The 19767-nt window shown below is 42.9% G+C and overlaps 1 protein-coding gene across 2 annotated transcripts in view; it reads left to right on the plus strand.

Moving 5' to 3' along the window:
- The window catches only part of SEC24C (SEC24 homolog C, COPII coat complex component), a 66118-nt gene extending 46854 nt beyond the window's left edge, over window positions 1-19264 (plus strand). For both annotated transcript variants that reach the window (XM_084634480.1, XM_084634481.1), the window contains 10 exons: window positions 724-840; window positions 1278-1448; window positions 2755-2851; window positions 3154-3299; window positions 4265-4403; window positions 5327-5445; window positions 6210-6389; window positions 7187-7378; window positions 8542-8631; window positions 13593-19264. In XM_084634480.1, coding sequence (XP_084490606.1) covers window positions 724-840; window positions 1278-1448; window positions 2755-2851; window positions 3154-3299; window positions 4265-4403; window positions 5327-5445; window positions 6210-6389; window positions 7187-7378; window positions 8542-8631; window positions 13593-13733 — 1392 coding nt within the window. In that variant the 3' untranslated portion in view covers window positions 13734-19264. The remainder of the gene's footprint in view (window positions 1-723; window positions 841-1277; window positions 1449-2754; window positions 2852-3153; window positions 3300-4264; window positions 4404-5326; window positions 5446-6209; window positions 6390-7186; window positions 7379-8541; window positions 8632-13592) is intronic.
- The last annotated feature ends 503 nt before the right edge of the window (window positions 19265-19767 follow it).

Genomic DNA, 19767 nt, shown 5'->3' on the forward strand with positions numbered 1-19767 from the left:
GACATTCAGTCAGGTCCCTGGGGTTGATATGCACATTGTTACAAAAAGTGCCATCAGAACTTGGAAGTGGTTTAGGACCTTGGTTTTCTGTCTCCTCTGAAAAATTGCTCTGGCAGTTGCTTTAGTTCTGATTAAGAGAGGACACCACCACTAACTTGCCAACATCACTTTTGCAAAGCACCTAGACCATTTCTGAAGATTTCCCATCCCAATACCTGACCCAGCTCAAACCTGTATGTGTTGATCCATTGGCTAATCATGTGAGTTCCCTAGAAAACACTGCTGATACCTGTTCATGAGAATTGTGATCCATATTCACTTACACTGAGAGGAAAAGCAAAGATAAGCCATTCAGTATCCCGCTCATAGGGTATCTAAGGACTGGGGGATTTACCTGCTGGCAGTTTAACCATTAAAAAGATCTCAGGCATGGGATAGTGATTCAAAAATAATAAGCTGAGGAAGCTGTTTCCAAAATCCACTGCATTCCTTATGACTGTACTTCTGTTTCTCCCACAGAACATGGGAGCTATTAATCTCAGACAGGTAGGCTCATGAACTGCTTGGTCACATCAGTGAAGGATTAAGTACCTAACTAGTATAGAGGAACCAGACAGTGATGATATAGGCATTTAATATAGTCCCAGAGATATTCTTCTTGAGAAACCCACTGTCCCTCATCAGCTCTTTCTCACCTAAGCAATTTCATCCCCTCCCCTGTAGGCGGCAGAGTGTGCTGGCAAGCTCTTCATCTTTCACACCTCACTGCCCATTGCAGAGGCCCCAGGGAAGCTGAAGAACAGAGATGACAGGAAGCTAATCAACACAGATAAGGAAAAGGTAACAATTGATGTGTTGCTTAGAAGAGAGTTTGTATTGCTCTGTGGTAACCTAGAAGGAATCAAGAAGAGATGTAAAGTCTCCATAGCAGCTAACTGAAAATCTTCTATCTAATGGCTGCCCTGTTCCCCTTGGGTTGCCATATGGAACGGAGTATGTGTTAACTATAAGGACAGAAAACACTTCTGTGTTGGAGACACAAGTGGGTAGTATTAGAATCCAGAACCCAAGGGGGGGGGAATAATTGTATTACTAAGAAGCTCTGCACCGTCACTGTAGAAGGCTTACACCTAGTATCTATTTAATCCTAGGTGGGAAGGTGCCTCACATACCTTAATGCCCTGAAGAAATATGTATGTTGTCTGTAGCAGTTACATTGGTCTCTCATTCCTTTTTTTTCCCACTCCCTTTCAATCTCTGTACTCTGTCTTCCCTAGACTTTGTTTCAGCCTCAGACGAGCTTCTACAGCAACTTGGCCAAGGACTGTGTGGCCCAGGGCTGCTGTGTAGATCTGTTCCTTTTTCCAAACCAGTATTTGGATTTGGCAACACTGGGAGTGGTTCCTTACCAGACAGGTGGCTCCATTTATAAGTACGCCTATTTCCAGGTAAGTGCTTTCTTGGATCAGGCTAGCACATGTTCTATACAGGTGAACAAAACTCATCACTTAGTTGTCTGTTTTCTTTCATGGGATATGGGCCATTAGTGAGGATCTTAGCTTATACTTGAATCTCAAGATTATAATTTACGTTGTTTTGTTTGCTTTATATTTCTGACTTATTTGTACCAAGGGCAAAAATAAACCTGTGCTATATCATTTCTTAACTATAAGAAAAGGCCAATAAAAAGTGAAGACCATTATCAGCCCTATAACAGTCATCCCAGTGTATTGCCTACAGGGCAGAACCTCCCAGCAGTGCTGGCTGCATAGAGACACTTACCTGAACTAGCACAAGTTGGAATGCTATCTTCCTTAAATTACCAGATGGAGAAAGCTTTGCTTTTAAGTTAAAACATCAGAATGCTCTGCAGTTTAAGATGAGCGTTGAAGTTTCTGCATTGTAAAAATGTATGTCTAAGGCTTACTGACGAGGCTAAATTAGGCTTCATTCATAATAGATGTTCATTCCAAATGGATGTAATGTTTGTGGGAGAGATGGGGAGAATCTGGAAGGAAAACTGCACAGGAGGAATAGGGAATGAGTTCATATTCTGGCAGCTCTCAAGGAAGAGGGAAACTTCAAAGGGTTTTGGCAAGTCTTCAAATAAACACTTAATGGCTTCTTTTGTCAAGATGAGCTGGATCAAGTGTTGTGCTCTGAAATGAGTGTTGTATACAATGTCTCAGGCTTCACATCATGAAACTTGTCTGTAGTTGGGCCTAAATCTGTCATGTCCTGAAAATCTCATATTAAATAATACCAGGGATTCAGCACTTCAGAAACTGACTGTAATCCTCTATATGTGGGGTACAGTGGCCAGAGATTTCTGTTTCCATCACAGTGGATTGCAGGAACTCTTAGCCGGAGTTCTGCTCCTCTTACCTAGTGTATCCCCTGTGGCATTCTGTGGTAAAGGTTTTCTGAATCCCTCTCATTAACAGTCATTGGTGCGGTGGTCACCAGCAGTTTGTGTGGAGTGGGGTTCCCTACACACACTTTGAAATAATATGTATACAGACTAGGATTTTTAAAATCCTAGTCTGATATTTTTTACTCACTAGAAGCTTTTGAAAGAAGTGGCCCCCATAGCTTTTAGGGGAATGGGATGTTGAAATCTGTGAGAAGGCTCTTTGGGGGGAAGGGAAAGGGAAGGGAGGATTTGAGATACCTTTGGTCTATGTGTGTTGAAGCCTGTAGAGCAACTCAGATTTTTTTGGTGTGTCAGGCCTGACTTGGTGCTTTGTGTTCTAGCTGGAGACAGACCAAGAGCGGTTCCTGAATGACTTGCGCAAAGATGTCCAGAAGGAAGTGGGATTTGATGCTGTGATGAGGGTGCGCACAAGCACGGGTGGGTATTTGCATTGCCTAGACTTAATAAACTGGCTAGTAAACATGAAGGGAGTGGGGAGGGTCAGACACACACGCAAAGCCTGGAACGTACCAAGGTTAGCCTGCGGACTCTGCCCTTGTAGAGCTCTAAAATTCATGGGATTATGGCAAAACTGAACGAAAAGCTGTAGCAAGAGATCTCAAGGTAACTTAGTGTCCCTGATAGACAAGGTCTGCCGCACCTTCCCAAATGCTGCCTGCTAGACTACTCTGCTATAAAATGTGGCTTGTTCACCTTTGAGTGTCCTTTTTTTCTTTTAGGTATTCGAGCAACTGACTTCTTTGGCGCTTTCTACATGAGCAACACAACAGATGTGGAGCTGGCAGGACTGGACTGTGATAAAACCATCACAGTGGAATTCAGACATGATGACAAACTGAGTGAAGATAGTGGGGCGCTTCTTCAGGTGAGGCAGAAGACAGTCTGCAGGGAAGGGGTGGGGTGAGAACTTTCAAACTAAAAAATGTGCTGGCATGCAACCAGACCTTCTCCAGATGGAGTTACAGGACCATTGATCTTTGGAGTGACAGCATCCCCCTGTGTAACTTGCTATAAGGTTCCCTCTTTTGGAATTAAAATCACTCTCAGCTGTTCATACACTGGCCTATAAGGCTGCATTGCTGAGGGGTTCTGCTAGATTCCGTACTTGATGGGTGCGCTCTCCAGTTTGAATGCTGATGGCGTATTGAAAGAACAAGTCTTCCATCCTCCGTCATTGGCTCATGGTGAAACTTTCACAAGCAGTTCCTTTCCTCTCTGCCCAAGCCACACAACCAGCTGTTTCCCTTGGGTCCTTCTCCCATTCCACCTCCTCTTCAAAGGCCTCCAGGCAATACATTTTTCAAGACTCTCTAAGCCAGTCTTCCCTACAGAGTCATTTTCCCCCATATGTGGAACTATAAAGAAGTTCAGTCTCTTTCTGTTTGTTGCCTTCTATCCCCTATTCTTTGTCCACGTGCTCTTGGCTTTGATTGTAAATCCTTTAAAACTAGAACAGTATCATCTTAATTGTCTGTCCAGCTATCCAAGCTGTGTTTGGAATAGTGGAAGTTCACACATGGGAGGGACTCAATAGGTTAAGTGCCTTCTAGTGCACCACATGAAGGCTTTTATATAGGAAGGAAGAGGCACAGTATGTTGGTTGAAAAACCACTAGCTTTTCAACAAAAGGATTGATGGACAGTTAGCTCTAGGGTACAGCAGGCCAAACCCTAAATCACCTCCCCTTTCTGAAGCTCAGGTAGCTAAACTGAGGTTACACTCGGATTAAAGGGTTGGATGTTAACAAAATGGGATTTGCTGATTTGCTTACTGTAGTAGGACTGAGTTCTATTTAACTGTTCTGTCATTCTATACATGTCTCTTTTATAGTGTGCTCTGTTGTACACAAGCTGTGCAGGACAGCGACGACTCCGCATTCACAACCTCTCCCTGAACTGTTGCACGCAACTTGCTGACCTCTACCGGAATTGCGAGACAGACACACTCATCAATTACTTGGCTAAGTTTGGTAAGAAACTGTCTTGGAGAGAGAGCTAGTCTTCCTGTTACATTATAGATCTCTTTCACAGCTAGTGGCATTTGGTTTTTACCTTCTTTCACCAAAGACTTGGCCAGGTGGTGGTCAGAGTTTTCAAATCCTTGTGCTCCTCCAGTCTTTTCTGTCCCATAGACAGTTGTGATCATAGTACTCTTTGTCTGGACAGGAGGGGACAGACAGAAGGCACAGCCTTGCTGCCTGTTGAGTCAGATGCCAAGACTGGTCGGTGGACTGGCTGAACAAAAGGAGGCATGCATACGTGTGTAGCTATTGCCACCTGCATACATCCACTCCTGGTTCCAAAGTGCTTTTCCCCCCCTTTAATGTTCCTGAGTTCTTCTGCTCCAGGCACGGAAAAACACAAAGTTGCTCCCAAATCCAGGCACAGTAGTTAAACCGATGAACATCCTCATAGTGCCAAACCAGTGTGTATTAAAAGTATACGAATTAAATAGGGTTTGAGGAACTGCAGAAGCCATCTGTGCTCTCCTCTCCAAGAGGAAGAGAGGGTCACTTGCATTCCACAGTGACCCCTGCTGGCCCCTTAGGGAATGGCATTGCCAAGCTCTACAAGGAGTCTCGCCAGTTGTCCTTGCCCAGAAGTGTGGCTGGCTGTGCTGTAGGGCCTTGAAGGTGTGTGTGGGGTGGGGAGACAGAGTATGCATTCAAACAAAGTAAATGGGGATTGTTTGAGTTTCCAGTAGGAATGTGTACACTCTTTCCCACAAAGGAAAAAAATGAAGTATAACTCATTCTATAATGTAAACCATCTGAGGTTGCTCTAGGTTTCTATGCATGGCTGCAGTAAAGATTTTAGACCACTTTATAAGTTAAATGTCATTAATAATGATTTAACTTCCCTACTAACTTTTTTTTTATGCCTTCCTGTGCAGCATATCGTGGGGTTCTGAATAATCCAGTCAAGACAGTGCGAGACACGCTGATCAACCAGTGCGCACAGATTCTGGCATGTTACAGAAAAAACTGTGCTAGCCCCTCTTCTGCTGGCCAGGTGACTGCTTGTGCTTCGGTTTGGATGGCAGCTTTGGGAGGCTCAGCTTGAGGAGGGAACTCCTCCTGTCCCATTTTAATCTGGGTGGAGTGCTTTACTTAGCAGCTGGGGGCAGAAATATAACCAGATAGTTTGGAAGAGAAACTCTGTTCAGAGTGACTTCTCAGGTAGACTTCCCTGACATTGAGGCACACCAGTCACCACCTCCTCGGGAGAAACTTAGAATATCATGAGCCCTGTGATTCTTAGCAACCGGTAACTTATGTGATACTTGACCTCTTAAATAGAGGCCTCCATAGCAGGGAATCCCATTCCTTGGGTACTAGGTTTCTTTGAATGGCATAACACTTCAATATGTTCAAGTTTAATCATGGGTCTTTTAAATGTTTTGGGTGGAGCCTCTTCAGATTTATTCCAGTGTTGGGCAAGCTTCCTTTGTATGGCTCTGCTACTACAGTATTTCTCAGCACTATTATGATGTAAGAGAACCACAGGGTGGGTGTCTGAATCTCAGCATCAGACACCTTAAAGAAGTAAGGATGCCATAATAATCCAAAGTGTGTTTCCTGTCTGTATGAACTACACACATGTCAAAACTAATAGGCCTCCAGAATTCTAAGGAATTGGAACTGTGATCCACTGTGATTTCCTTTCTAAGTTTGCCCCTCTTTTTTATTTTGTGGTCATTGAAATTACCTGCTGTCTCATTCAGTGAGATGGCTGACTAACTTCTGTCTCTTTATTCACCATCTTGCCATTTGTAGCTGATCCTCCCTGAATGCATGAAGCTGCTTCCTGTGTACTTGAACTGTGTGTTGAAGAGTGATGTCCTGCAGCCTGGGGCAGAAGTCACCACTGATGACCGGGCCTACATCCGCCAGTTAGTCAGCTCCATGGATGTAGCGGAAACAAATGTTTTCTTTTACCCCAGACTTCTGCCTCTGGTAAGTGCTTCTGTTGTGAGTACATTCGGGCCTTGTTACACACCACAAGTAGTCTTTATTCCAGAGACTCCACCTTCTCTCCTCCCCCCATGGGAGAGGAGTTGAGATGGGCCATCCAGCAGGTACCTTTTTAATACCATATATGTTGTGTTTACTACCACAAACTGTGGGTTTGACAAGGTTTTTAATCCTTCTACCCTGTGGAAATGGGTGAGTAGGGTCCTATGTGCTCTTTTGCAGTCTGGAAAATCCTCTTGCTGCATTCTTGTAATCTTACATGACAGCCACAATCCTTCCAACCTAGGAGGACTGGATGGGATTTTTCTGACACTGCTCCTTAATTAAATGGGAAGACCCCTGGAGTTACACTAGCTACAGAATGCACTCCCACCCCAGGGGTCAGTATTGGGATTGCGGAGTATTGGTGCTAGGGGCATGAGGCCCATCTGTTCTCGTTAGCAGTAAATCGTATCTAATCTGTATCACACCATACTCAGCAGGAAGCATGTTATAGCTAATAGTGCAATTTGTTCCTAATTGGTGCAGCATTGCAGATTGGTACATGATTTAATGTCCTTTTTTTGAAGAAGGAAATGTATGAGCAGGTACCTTATGAGTCAGAGAAACTGAAAATCCCTTAAGGCAGGAATTGGTGTGGCTCGCAAGACTTAGGGGCATTCATGTAGTCCTAGCTCTGTAACATTTGTAATTCCCAGCGAAACATTACTAATTCCGAGCTAAACATTACTAAGTAAGAATGTCTAACAAGGTGCTCGATGCATTTAATATTTGAACAGACCAAAGTAGATGTTGACAGCGACACCTTACCAGCGGCAATCCGGAACTCTGAAGAGCGACTCTCTAAGGGTGACCTGTACCTCCTAGAGAATGGATTGAACATCTTCGTGTGGGTAGGAGTGAATGTGCAGCAGGGCCTGATCCAGAACCTCTTTGGAGTGTCATCCTTCAACCACATCAGCAGCACTCTGGTGAGCTGGATAGTGGGGAGCAGTCTAGGAGGAGGATGTGTGCAGGACTTCCAATAATTGGAGCAATGAGTATCCAGCTCAGAAGGTCGTCATCCTAAAATCTCATTGAGCACTTTCATTATAGCCTATAGGAAAGAACATTTTATCCATTTGATTTAGCTGGCATGAACATCAACTTCAGAACTCTACTTATATCCGTGTTCATGAAAGCAGGTCTGGGAAAGCTGGCCAAAGCCCAGCATAGGGCCACATGCATGAGACTGTGAGAGATGTTTTTTATTTAGAAATCTTAAGAGTCTTTTGCAGAGATTCTCCCACTGCATCGCTTGAGGAGTGTGGGAAGGGGCTTACTAACAGCAGGGCCTGTTCTCCCACCCTCCAATCTGGCAGATCCCAGGGCCATCTGTATATAATCTGTACTTGTGCTTTGGCCCTTGTCTCCTTAGCAGTGCAGTTCTAGTGCCTGGGGTTGTATTAGCTTTTCCTGGTAAGTTTGGGCCAGAGGAGGAACAATAACTAGCTTGCCCACTCCTTCCCTGGACTGCAAAGAGACCTCTGGAGTCTGGGGCAGACAGTGCCTCTGAGCTGGTTAGAGCTCCCTTTTAGCACAAATAGGTGGAGGTTGATCTGGACTCAGAGGAAGAACACATGCATGCATGGTCACAATATGGCCAATAATATGGTCATATGCTGTGTACTAGGTGAGACCTCAAGCCCATTTCACTGTCTTTAAACCCAGGACCTTCCTTCTGGCTAGCGTGTTATTCTGTTGTTTTACCTAGCTGGTGACATTAAGGACAGTTAAGAGGCTAGCTATACCTAAACTATTCACTTTCAGAGTTCCTTCAGTCTGATTTCTAGCCACTTGCCTAGCTGGGCAAGTTATTTTTGTAGCTTATCTGACCAAGCCATTCAGTGAGGAGAGCATTGCCAGTATGTGCCAGGCAAATAGGGTAATAGTTCTGTATTTCTATCCTCTGTTGAACAATCTCGTTTTAAAAATTGTCTTTCCAATGACTTCACCTATTCATGGCTAGCAAGTAGCTAGACTGGCCTGAAAGCCTGGACTTGAATGTGTGTGTGATGAGGAAAGCAGCAAAACTGGTTATTGACACTACTGTAATTTTGTGTGTGTAATGGGGATCTGGTCTTTTGCATTCCAGAGTACCTTGCCAGTCTTGGAAAACCCCTTCTCTAAGAGAGTGCGATCCATCATTGACATGTTCCAGGCACAAAGATCCCGCTACATGAAGGTAAAGAACTTGGCTCCTAGTTGTGGCTCTTTAATCTCCTTCCACTGCCTTTCCTGGGCAGGTGACACCAGTCCTACTCTCAAAATCTGTAATATCAAACCCGTTCTCAGCCTTCTATTACTTGAAATTAATGTGTCTGTATGATCATGCTGTTGGCAGTGAGGTTCTATGGCATAACAGCTGTTGTCTTGCTGGAACCTTACCTTGCATTTCCGGCTCACTGCATTTACTATGGACATTAGGCTGGGGCTCTACTTTCTTCCAGTGTCCCAAGGGGTAGTCATATATGTAAAGCCCTGTGCAGATAGAAGAATTTGCATCTGTATCCGATCCATGATCCGCATAAATTGTCCATGGATTTGAAAGGCTCTACTAACAGCTCCAAAGATCAGTGCACAAAAGTGATGCAGGGCTGTGCCAAACCCTCATCTGCGCGCCTCCCTACCCCCTTTGCCCCCAAGACTTCCCACCTCCTGCTCCGCCCTGTCATACTGCCTTCCCTGCTCTGGGCAGGAAGGCTACAATCTTGAGTCCTTGTGTGCAGCACCACCCTCCTAGTGGGGGACTTGGACACCCCTATGCAACTGCACTTGGCTCACTGCGCAGGAGCACAGAGTCACGCTTCCTTCTGGGACTTGTAGCTTACTTCCTCTGTCCGCACAAGCTGGGAACTACAACTCCCAGAATGCCCAGTGGACTATTGCTGCTGCTGTGTGAATCAGAGAGCCGAGCTGGAGCCTGAGGGCTGAGTGACAGCCGCTCTTTCGGGCGAGTGTGTGCTGTAGAGCCTTGTGCAGATATAAAATTTGTATCCACAAAAATAATCTGCGGATATCCACGGATTTTCAGGGCTCTGAATATAGGCACTGGACACTATTAGCCTGGACCGCCTTGGTGGTGATCTAGCAATACATGAACTCTCAAATGAACATGCCTGGGACCTCATCACCAAAACCATTATGCTTCATGGGTCAGATGGAGTAACTTATTTCGATTCCCATGGAAGTCACTAGGCCGTATTTGGTAGTGATGGTATAAGCCACCCATCAGTTACATGGAGGTGAAGCAATGATTTTCCTGTGATGCCCTGCTGCTGGAGCAGTGGTATATCAAAGGCAGGACATCACTTCTACTTCCAGCTCAGCTGTGAAACTTGGAGCCCAGGGGCAGCTGGGCTGCTCTCAAAGTCTCAAGGAAAAGAATTAAGAGCTGTCCTAGAAATCCTGACCTATTTTCAAGATGAAAAGTTTATAGATGCCCAGTCCAGGTAAGCTGGGAGGGGAGATGAAAATGGCAAGTTTAAACAGCCTCTCCCCATCAGTGAGACTGCCTGTGCCTTTACCAATGTTTGATTTCCAGTCTTGAGTCTGCTAAAATCTATATTCTGTACTATTGTAAAAACTGGGTGCTCAGTTTAGCTTTTGTAATAGAAAGGAAGACATGGAAGTAGCCATTGGGTCTCACAACGCTGCTGTATCATAGAATCATAGAATATCAGGGTTGGAAGGGACCTCAGGAGGTCATCTAGTCCAACCCCCTGCTCAAAAGCAGGACCCATACCCAATTAAATCATCCCAGCCAGGGCTTTGTCAAGCCTGACCTTAAAAACTTCTAAGGAAGGAGATTCCACCACCACCTTAGGCAGCGCATTCCAGTGTTTCACCACCCTCCTAGTGAAAAAGTTTTTCCTAATATCCAACCTAAACCTCCCCCACTGCAACTTGAGACCATTACTCCTTGTTCTGTAGAACCATCCTCTCTGGAACTACCTCTCAGGTAGTTGAAAGCAGTTATCAAACCCCCCTCATTCTTCTCTTCTACAGACTAAACAATCCCAGTTCCCTCAGCCTCTCCTCATAACTCATGTGTTCCAGACCCCTAATCATTCTTGTTGCCCTTCGCTGGACTCTCTCCAATTTATCCACATCCTTCTTGTAGTGTGGGGCCCAAAACTGGACACAGTACTCCAGATGAGGCCTCACCAATGTCGAATAGAGGGAGACGATCACGTCCCTCGATCTGCTCGCTATGCCCCTACTTATACATCCCAAAATGCCATTGGCCTTTTTGGCAACAAGGGCACACTGCTGGCTCATATCCATCTTCTCGTCCACTGTCACCCCTAGGTCCTAGGCTGTAAGGGTATCAGAACTCATGAGGAGCTGCAGAAGGGCCTGACTACTCCATGCAAGACATAAGGGGAAAATTAAATAATTCATTTTAAAAGGGGGTTTATAACCTTTCCATTTCAGTTTCTGCTCTGGCTCTAGTGGAGGCAAAACATATTGTATTAATAGAGTTCTGTGCAGATACTAATTTTATATCCGCATTGATCTGCAAATATGGTCCATGGCTATCCGCTGAGTCACAGGGCTCGAGATATAAAATTTGGATCTGTATCCATCCAGGAGCCACAAACATGGTCTGCAGATAACCGCATCCATGGATGTGGATGTCCACAGATATAAAGGTTTCAGAGTAGCAGCTGTGTTAGTCTGTATTCACAAAAAGAAAAGGAGTACTTGTGGCACCTTAGCGACTAACCAATTTATTTGAGCATAAGCTTTCGTGAGCTACAGCTCACTTCATCGGATGCATTAAGTGGGGAGATTTATTACATAGAGAACATGAAACAATGGGTGTTACCATACACACTGTAACGAGAGTGATCACTTAAGGAGAGCTATCACCAGCAGGAGAGCTGGGGGAAAAAAACCTTTTGTAGTGATAATCAAGGTGGGCCATTTCCAGCAGTTGACAAGAACGTCTGAGGAATAGTGGAGGGTGCGGGGGGGAATAAACATGAGGAAATAGTTTTAGGTCTGTAATCGAGTGACCAAAGAGATTGAAGTGTTCTCCAACTGGTTTTTGAATTTTATAATTCTTGACCTCTGATTTGTGTCCATTTATTATTTTACGTAGAGACGGTCCAGTTTGACCAGTGTACATGGCAGAGGGGCATTGCTGGCACATCATGGTATATATCACATTGGTGGATGTGTAGGTGAACGAGCCTCTGATAGTGTGGCTGATGTTATTAGGCCCTATGATGGTGTCCCCTGAAGAAATATGTGGACACAGTTGGCAACAAGCTTTGTTGCAAGGATAGGTTCCTGAGTTAGTGGTTCTGTTGTGTGGTGTGTGGTTGCTGGTGAGTATTTGCTTCAGGTTTGGGGGCTGTCTGTAAGCAAGGACTGGCCTGTCTCCCAAGATCTGTGAGAATGATGGGTCGTCCTTCAGGATAGGCTATAGATCCTTGATGATGCGTTGGAGAGGTTTTAGTTGGGGGCTGAAGGTGATGGCTAGTGGCGTTCTGTTATTTTCTTCATTGGGCCTGTCCTGTAGTAGGTGACTTCTGGCTCTATCAATCTGTTTCTTCACTTCAGCAGGTGGGTATTGTAGTTGTAAGAATGCTTGATGGAGATCTTGTAGGTGTTTGTCTAAGGGGTTAGAGCAAATGCGGTTATATCGTAGAGGTTGGCTGTAGACAATGGATTGTGTGGTGTGGTCTGGATGAAAGCTGGAGGCATGTAGGTAGGAATGGCGGTCAGTAGGTTTCCGGTATAGGGTGGTGTTTATGTGACCATCGAAGAACACTTCAATCTCTTTGGTCACTCGATTACAGACCTAAAAGTTGCAATTCTTCAACAAAAAAAACTTCAAAAACAGACTCCAACGAGAGACTGCTGTATTGGAATTAATTTTGCAAACTGGATACAGTTAACTTAAGCTTGAATAAAGACTGGGAGTGGATGGGTCATTACACAAAGTAAAACTATTTCCCCATGTTTATTCCCTCTCGCACCCCACACTGTTCCTCAGATGTTCTTGTCAACTGCTGGAAATGGACCACCTTGATTATCACTACAAAAGGTTTTTTTCCCTCCCGCTCTCCTGCTGGTAATAGCTCATCTTAAGTGATCACTCTCGTTACAGTATGTATGGTAACACCCATGTTCTCTATGTATATAAATCTCCCCACTGTATTTTCCACTGAATGCATCCGATGAAGTGAGCTGTAGCTCACGAAAGCTTATGCTCAAATAAATTGGTTAGTCTCTAAAGTGCCACAAGTCCTCCTTTTCTTTTCACAGATATAAAGCGGATATCCACAGACTTGCAGGGCTCTATGTATTACTGCTCCTCCCCTAGCAAACCTTTAAAAGGCTTTCTGAAACAAGAAATACAAAATTAGGAAGCCAAATGCTAGTAGCACAGCCGGTGTACATTGGGCTAGTCATGTACTTGTCAGGTGGCTCGAGGTGCTCTGCCCTCAGCCTTGCACCACACCTGACCATACGCACATAGTTGGCTAAAGGACCCTTGCTGTTGCTTGGTGTTGTGTTAGAAAGCCCTGATGCTCAGCCCATCTGGACAACTGACTGGCTTAACATTCCATGACCACAGAAAAGGGGTTTTTTAATATTACATTCCTCCTGTATTTTGGATATTTAGTCACTTGGGTATAGCCACACTTAAATTCCTTTTGTATTTTGATTATATAGTCCATTTCATCCACAGATCTCAAAATATTGTATGAAGTCATTAAACATCACTGTCCCCGTGTTCAGATGCGGAAACTGAAGACCAAATGTTAAGTTACTTCTTAAAGTAGCCAACCTGGAAATGGAACTCTGGTCTCCTGGCCTTCCAGTCCTGTGCTCTGTTCACTGGACCACTGCTTAAGAGTAGAATTCCTCTGCTTTGCTGGTCACCCAGCCAAAACTGGAATTTCTAGAACCCCTTTAATGTACAGGCAACCCTGGGCACTCTAGTTCTTCTAAGCTTGCTTGAGGTTTAATCTTAGAAACAGAAACTAAGATGTTTTGAGTAGGTGGCTTCAGTGATTTCTTGTTCTGGAGTTCTTAGTTGCTCAACCTTCTTATCTCACTTCCATGTTTTCTGATGTACTAAGATCACTAGGTGATGCTTACTCACAAATCTTTTTTGTTTGCCTATAGCTAATAATTGTGAAGCAAGAAGATAAATTGGAGATGCTATTCAAACACTTTCTGGTGGAGGACAAGAGCATGAGTGGGGGGGCTTCATATGTGGACTTCCTCTGTCATATGCACAAGGAGATTCGGCAGCTACTGAGCTAGAGGAGGGAGTGGTGCTGGACTTCAGCAGTGACATTTCGGTCTCCGCTAACCACCTGATCCATGGGCCCAGCTCCCTCAAGAAGGACAACATAGAAACCTGTACAATTCCGTAATTTTTAATACACATTGCATAAACAAAGATCCTTTCAACCTCTCCCAGCCCCATTTGAGAGAGATGCAAAATTTCCTGGCGAGGGCAGAGAAAAGGCCTTCGAACCCAGGTCTTTTACCTGTCTCTAAGTTATTTCCTGTACTTGGCAGGAATCTACCCCCCATGCTCGCTAATCCTGTTGTAATGAATGTAGTTTCTCAGTTCACTGTACATGATTCAGCATTGGGTGAAAAAGCGATAACTCTTCAAAACTACTAGTCGTTGCTGTGTGTTTGTGTGCGCGCATGCATGCTCCAAGAGTGAAGAGGAGCCAGGTGGGGGAGGACAGGCGGTAGGCCATCCACCCAGACGGTGGGATTGGAGCGCCTAAGCATTTTTTAAATCTCCTTCCTAGTTTAGGGGAAAATACAACATGCAGAGCACAAACTGCAACTTGTGGCCCTCTGGACCCAGGAGTCTTCATTTAAAAAAAAACAAATTACTCATCAACTGAGCTGTGAGCCAGGGGCTAGCAGGACAAATCCTTCCCATATCTCCACATTTTATTGTGGTAAGAGTTGCAGTGCAGAACGGTAGTAGAATAAAATAATTTTAAACAGTGAGTGAGCAACAGTCAACAGCTGCTGAATAGGAGAGGGGTAGACTAAGAGCCTTCTGTTGGCATGAATGGCACCCCCACAACCACCTTCCCTTCCTTGGGAAAAACAACCTCCCCATCTTATTTTTCTGTGCAGCGTTGTCTTACGCCTTCCATGTTCTATGGCCTCATGTCACTCACTCCTTTTGTTAGAGCCTACCTATGCTGGTCTATTCATGGTGATCATACCCACTGCCTCCATGTTTCAGTTTAAATAGGAAATATTTTTAGCAAGGTGACATAGGGCTGTAGGGAACAGGATCTGAGTGGCAAGGTAGCTGTTTTCTGTTCAGACTAGGCTGAATCACAGCAAAAAAGCAAGGATCTGAGTTTTAGTGGTGCAAGATTGAGACTGCTTTGTACCCCAGAGTTCAAGGAAGGGGATGCAAAGGAACAAGAATAGAGTTTAAACTGCATTGCACAAGGTAATACCAAGTACTTGACTTCAGTTGTTGGGAAGGTGCCATAGTGGAAAGAATATTTTCAACACTGTATGTTTATACCCCCCCATTCTACCTACTGATCTATCTGCATAGAAAACTTTTATAAGCCTGTTTGTTAACCTAAGATACCTCAGACAGATTAGCCCATCCACTTTGTGGCTGGCCACTCTGCCTCTCCACTCTGTAAGGATGGAAGAGAGGACTCCTGCAATGGGGAGTGATGAGTTTAAATCAGATTCTAAGGGCTTGTTCATTAATTTTTGAAAGGGGGGTAATTTACTTTAACACTGACAGAGCTCTTTAACACTGACAGAGCTCTTACAATACCCAGGATTTAGTGAGGGGACAGCAGCACTGAAGATGTGAGGGAAAAATGGGAGAATATGCAGAATAATGGGTGAACAGATTGGATGCAGTTAGAGGACATGTTTTAGTTGGCCTTGGCTTTTCAAAATAGGGTCCTTTTGCAGAAGACCTGTTTAGTTTTAAAACAAAAAACTTGGCTCCGTGGTTTTCGTCCCATGACCTGTAGTGTGTGTAAATCTGTTTTTCTTCTACTGCCTCTAGTTTGTCTTCCCTCGTATCACTACACACAAAGGGGAATATGAGAACGGTAATGAAGAAACTCCTTTAAAATACAGCAGACAATTCTTCAGCATTTTTTGTATGTATGTGGCTGACATTTTTTACCCCATACACTGCCTCCAACCAAAAATGTAGAGGGTTTTTTAAACCGATGGAGAGAGAGCTTCCCAAGAATACAATGCTTGGCAACCACAGACTTCCACAATACTACTTTCTAGTATTAATATAAGAGGGGGAAAATAAGCTCATAAGTGAACCTTTCATTTTCTTCACTCTTGTTTTTTTTCCAATGCATCTTTTAATTTGTAAAGAAATAAAAATAAATATTAAGATGTATTTTATGTCATTGTTAGTAAATAAACACTGCTGATTATTTTTCCAAACCCTGTATTTTGCGGGGGAGGGAGGAAGGGGAAGCCTGGGGTGTAGGTGAGTAATCAATTCAACCTGCTGCCAATCAAATTCTGTATTTTTAATATTTCCTGTTTGGATGTGTTTAACTTGCCACTCCTTCTGAGCCTTGGTTTTGCTAAGAACATTCCCTTTCCTCTGAGATGGCTTGGGTTAAATTACGACTGCTTTTTGGTCTATTTCCATAACCATTTCTAGTTGATATTTTGAGAGAGTACTATTATTAGCTACAATTAGAATCTCAAGGACCCCATTTTTCTCCATTAATATGGCAGAATAATTTCTGTTTTTCTTGGAATCCAAAAATAAAGTTCAAATTAAACACAGCAGTTGGCAACAGCACTCTTGCAAGTCTAGGCTAAACTTGTAATCTGTGCATTGCACTTTAATTTGAATCTCATTGTCTCCTCTATACACTTGACTGTAGCTTAAAACATAGATATTGTACATTTAACACTGATAAATAATCTTTTCAGCCATCTGTATATGAAAACACAAGCCAATCATTGCTAAATAACCATCATTATTTTCTGGAGAGATTCCAGTCTGTTACAGAGGGCATGTTCCTACATTTGTTATATCCAAAATCACTGCTGAACTGATACTTTGAGATAAGTGATGGGCTTTGTGCATTAATTATCTGGAATAAATTGTGCCTGCAGGAATGTTGTGAGATTACCCCTTTCAATGTTTATGGAAGTTACCTAGCTGAACCGACATTTACCACCTTGAATATACTTAGCTGGGATTGTTACATATCAGTGCAATGAGTGGATGGTTCCTGAGAAGGAAATGGCATAAGCACATAAGATTTACTCCAGTGGACTTCTGCTTCAAAGGAAGGCAAAAAAGAACCCACGGTGTTTTTAGCCTGTTATTCTCTGCTGTAGGTGTAAAAGACAATTTTTCTTGTCTTATGTAGGTGCTAAGTTTACATACTAAACTATGACATTGGATTTCTCATCACTACAAGTGTTCTGGTCAGTGTATCTACTCTTTCTTTAAAGTCAAGATGCCCTTTGGGGTAGGGACAGTCATCTTGTTCGGTCTCTACAGCACTTAGCACAGTGGGGCCATGGTCCATGACTGAGGCTCCGAGGCACAATGGTAATACAAATACTAAATACTAAAAGGCAGTTTGACATGAGGTCATACACCTCTGCAGTCTAAAGTTTCTTTTTTCAACCTTCCTTTGAATCTTACCCTCCCTTCCTAACTCAGTTGTGTTGGTTAAAAAGCAGACAAGAGTTGTATCAATCTGACCCTATGACATCCTATATCATTTCAAGTTGGTATAAGGAAGCTGTATGGAAACGTCAACCATGCAGGTTGGCAAAAAAAAATTTTTTTTATCTTCGTCACCTAAAGCAATAATTGTATGTTTTTTCCCATTTTGTGGATCATGTCAGAAGATAAAGATGATGTAGACACATTCCCCTCTGTCTTTCTCTGCAACACTTAGTGTATGGTCACAAAATAATATGAGGAGGGTAGCATGGCAAGAGGCTGAAAATGCATTTGCTTTCATGAGTACCGCTGCTCAGTTAGTTCTACCAATTCTGTATCTTTGCTGTTTTGTTTCCTCTTCATAAGCTTCGAACTCGGTTTATAGTATCAAATCTCTCCTTGGCTGTAGCTTCCCAATGCTTTGACAATTGCAGTTTGGATTTGTCCTCCTGTGTGTGCGCGCTACCCTACCACACTTGGTTATCCATAAATTTCATCGCTGTTGAATTGACACTAAAGAAACTTCAGGCACACATGTAGCAGCTGCATAATGGGCAGAAAGTGGGTTTCAGATATAGTGTTTTTCCTTAAAGCATGTGAAAATCCTAGAAGTCTAAGTCAAAGCTCCCTGATGACTGAAATATTTGACCATTATTTAGAAACAGCTCAGCAGATCACTTTGAGAATCATTGCCTTCGCACATCTGAAAGTGGACCTTAGAATGCAGAGCTGTAATTTCTGTTCTGTCTTTGCCTACCCCTTTCAGTTTGTTTGCCCTAATTCTCAATTAAGAGCTTGTCAACCCACACACTGGAACCAAAATAACATCTGTTTTAATTCATACTATTATTTTGGTGCAAGTCTGAGGGTGGACATTTGTTTTGGAATAATTATTTTAATTTAGGTCCATTTTTTGTACTGACTTAAGCTAAATCAAAATAGGTTCAGTCATACTCTGTGTCCATAGATGGGACTGCACAAAATAACTAATAGTGTGAATTAAACCAGATTTGTTGTTTTGGTTCCAGTTTGCGTGTAGGCAAGTCCTATAATCTCCCTATTCATGAGTTTCTCCTTTCTTTGTTCCCTTCCTTTCTTTTTACTCCTTGTCACTTCTTTGTATCAGGACATGAGTGGCTTAAGAAAACTATATGGTCTTTTCTTCTTCCTAACCTATTATGTATGTAGTGTAGTTGTATCCATGTCGGTCCCAGGTATTAGAGAGACTAGGTGCCTGAGGTAATATCTCTCACCAACAGAAGGTGGTCCAATCAAAGACCTTACCTCATCCACCTTGTCTCTCTAATAACCTATTATGTAAATCTTCCTACCATTGTTAAAAACTCCTTTGCCCTTGGCACTTTCTCTAACTTTTAAATCTACAGTTGGTACCTCCCTTCTTTAAAATTTCCTGGCTACTAATACTCTATCAAACCAATCTCTAACATTAGCAAAGCATTTGAGAAAGTGATGGACCTCTGACCACAGTATATTTGTTTTTTTCTTTGTTACAATGTAACAATTTGTTTTCCTCATTGTGTCAGACCCTCTAGCCCAGTGATACTCAGACCTCAGTGGTTTAGGAGCCAAATTAGCATTCAACATTACTCAAAAGAATTGTGTAAATTCATTGTTTCATTTACTATAGTACTATATATTCATATTTAAACAGTATGATGGGAAATATTTAGTTTGTATTTTATATATATAAATTATTCTCACAGCAAAATGGCCAAGTATTATTATTTTATCTATAGTATGTTAACATAGTAAAAGCATCCTGATTGGTTAATAACTGATATAAATTATTATCCAATCTGTGTTTTTATGTTATGTGCTGCAAAGAGCTGCAGGAGACACATTAACGAGACTCTTACGGCTCGTGAGCCTCAGTCTGAGTATCACTGCTCTAACCCATTATCTTCTAAAAGCAGCCAGTACCAGCTGCTTCAGAAGAAAGTGTAAGAAACAATTATGGAATCCACTGCTAGCAGATGAATTTTCTTATCCTGAGACAGGGGTTGATGTATACCCTGAAAAATGAGCATTACACCCTTTATACAATTTCAAGTGCTCCTATGTAAGTGTGGATGTTAATAAAAATGTCTAATCCTTATTGAATCCCACTAAGCTTTTGGCCTCAGTGATAAGAGATGGCATTGTGGGTTTTTTTTAAATTGGTCGTAAATGTGTTGCCTTTAAATTAGAGAGACAAGGTGGGTGAGGTAATATCTTTCATTGGACCAACTTCTGGTGGTGGGAGAAACAAACGTTTGAGCTACATAGTGCTCTTTTTCAGGTCTGGGAAATGTATGTTACAGCTAAATACAAGGTGGAACAGATTGCTTAGCAGAAGTAGTTAACACATTTCAAGGGACCATTCAAGGTGAAATGTCCTGTCATAGGCGGGAAGGGGGAGAAAAAAGGGTTTAAGTGGGTTACAGATTGTTGCAATGAACCATCAGATTGTTCTTGTGTTATCAGAGATCAAAAAAAGAGGATCTGATTGGCTGTTCTCTGTACCAGTCTTTTTATTTTAACCTTGGACATATCCCCTCATTTTATTAGTCTCCTTTCTAAACAGCCCATCTATTTTCAGAGACAAAGTAGATAAGGTAA

The sequence above is a fragment of the Lepidochelys olivacea genome (genome assembly GCF_965140295.1).
Source record: "Lepidochelys olivacea isolate rLepOli2 genome assembly, chromosome: 7".
In the NCBI taxonomy this organism is placed as follows: domain Eukaryota; kingdom Metazoa; phylum Chordata; order Testudines; family Cheloniidae; genus Lepidochelys; species Lepidochelys olivacea.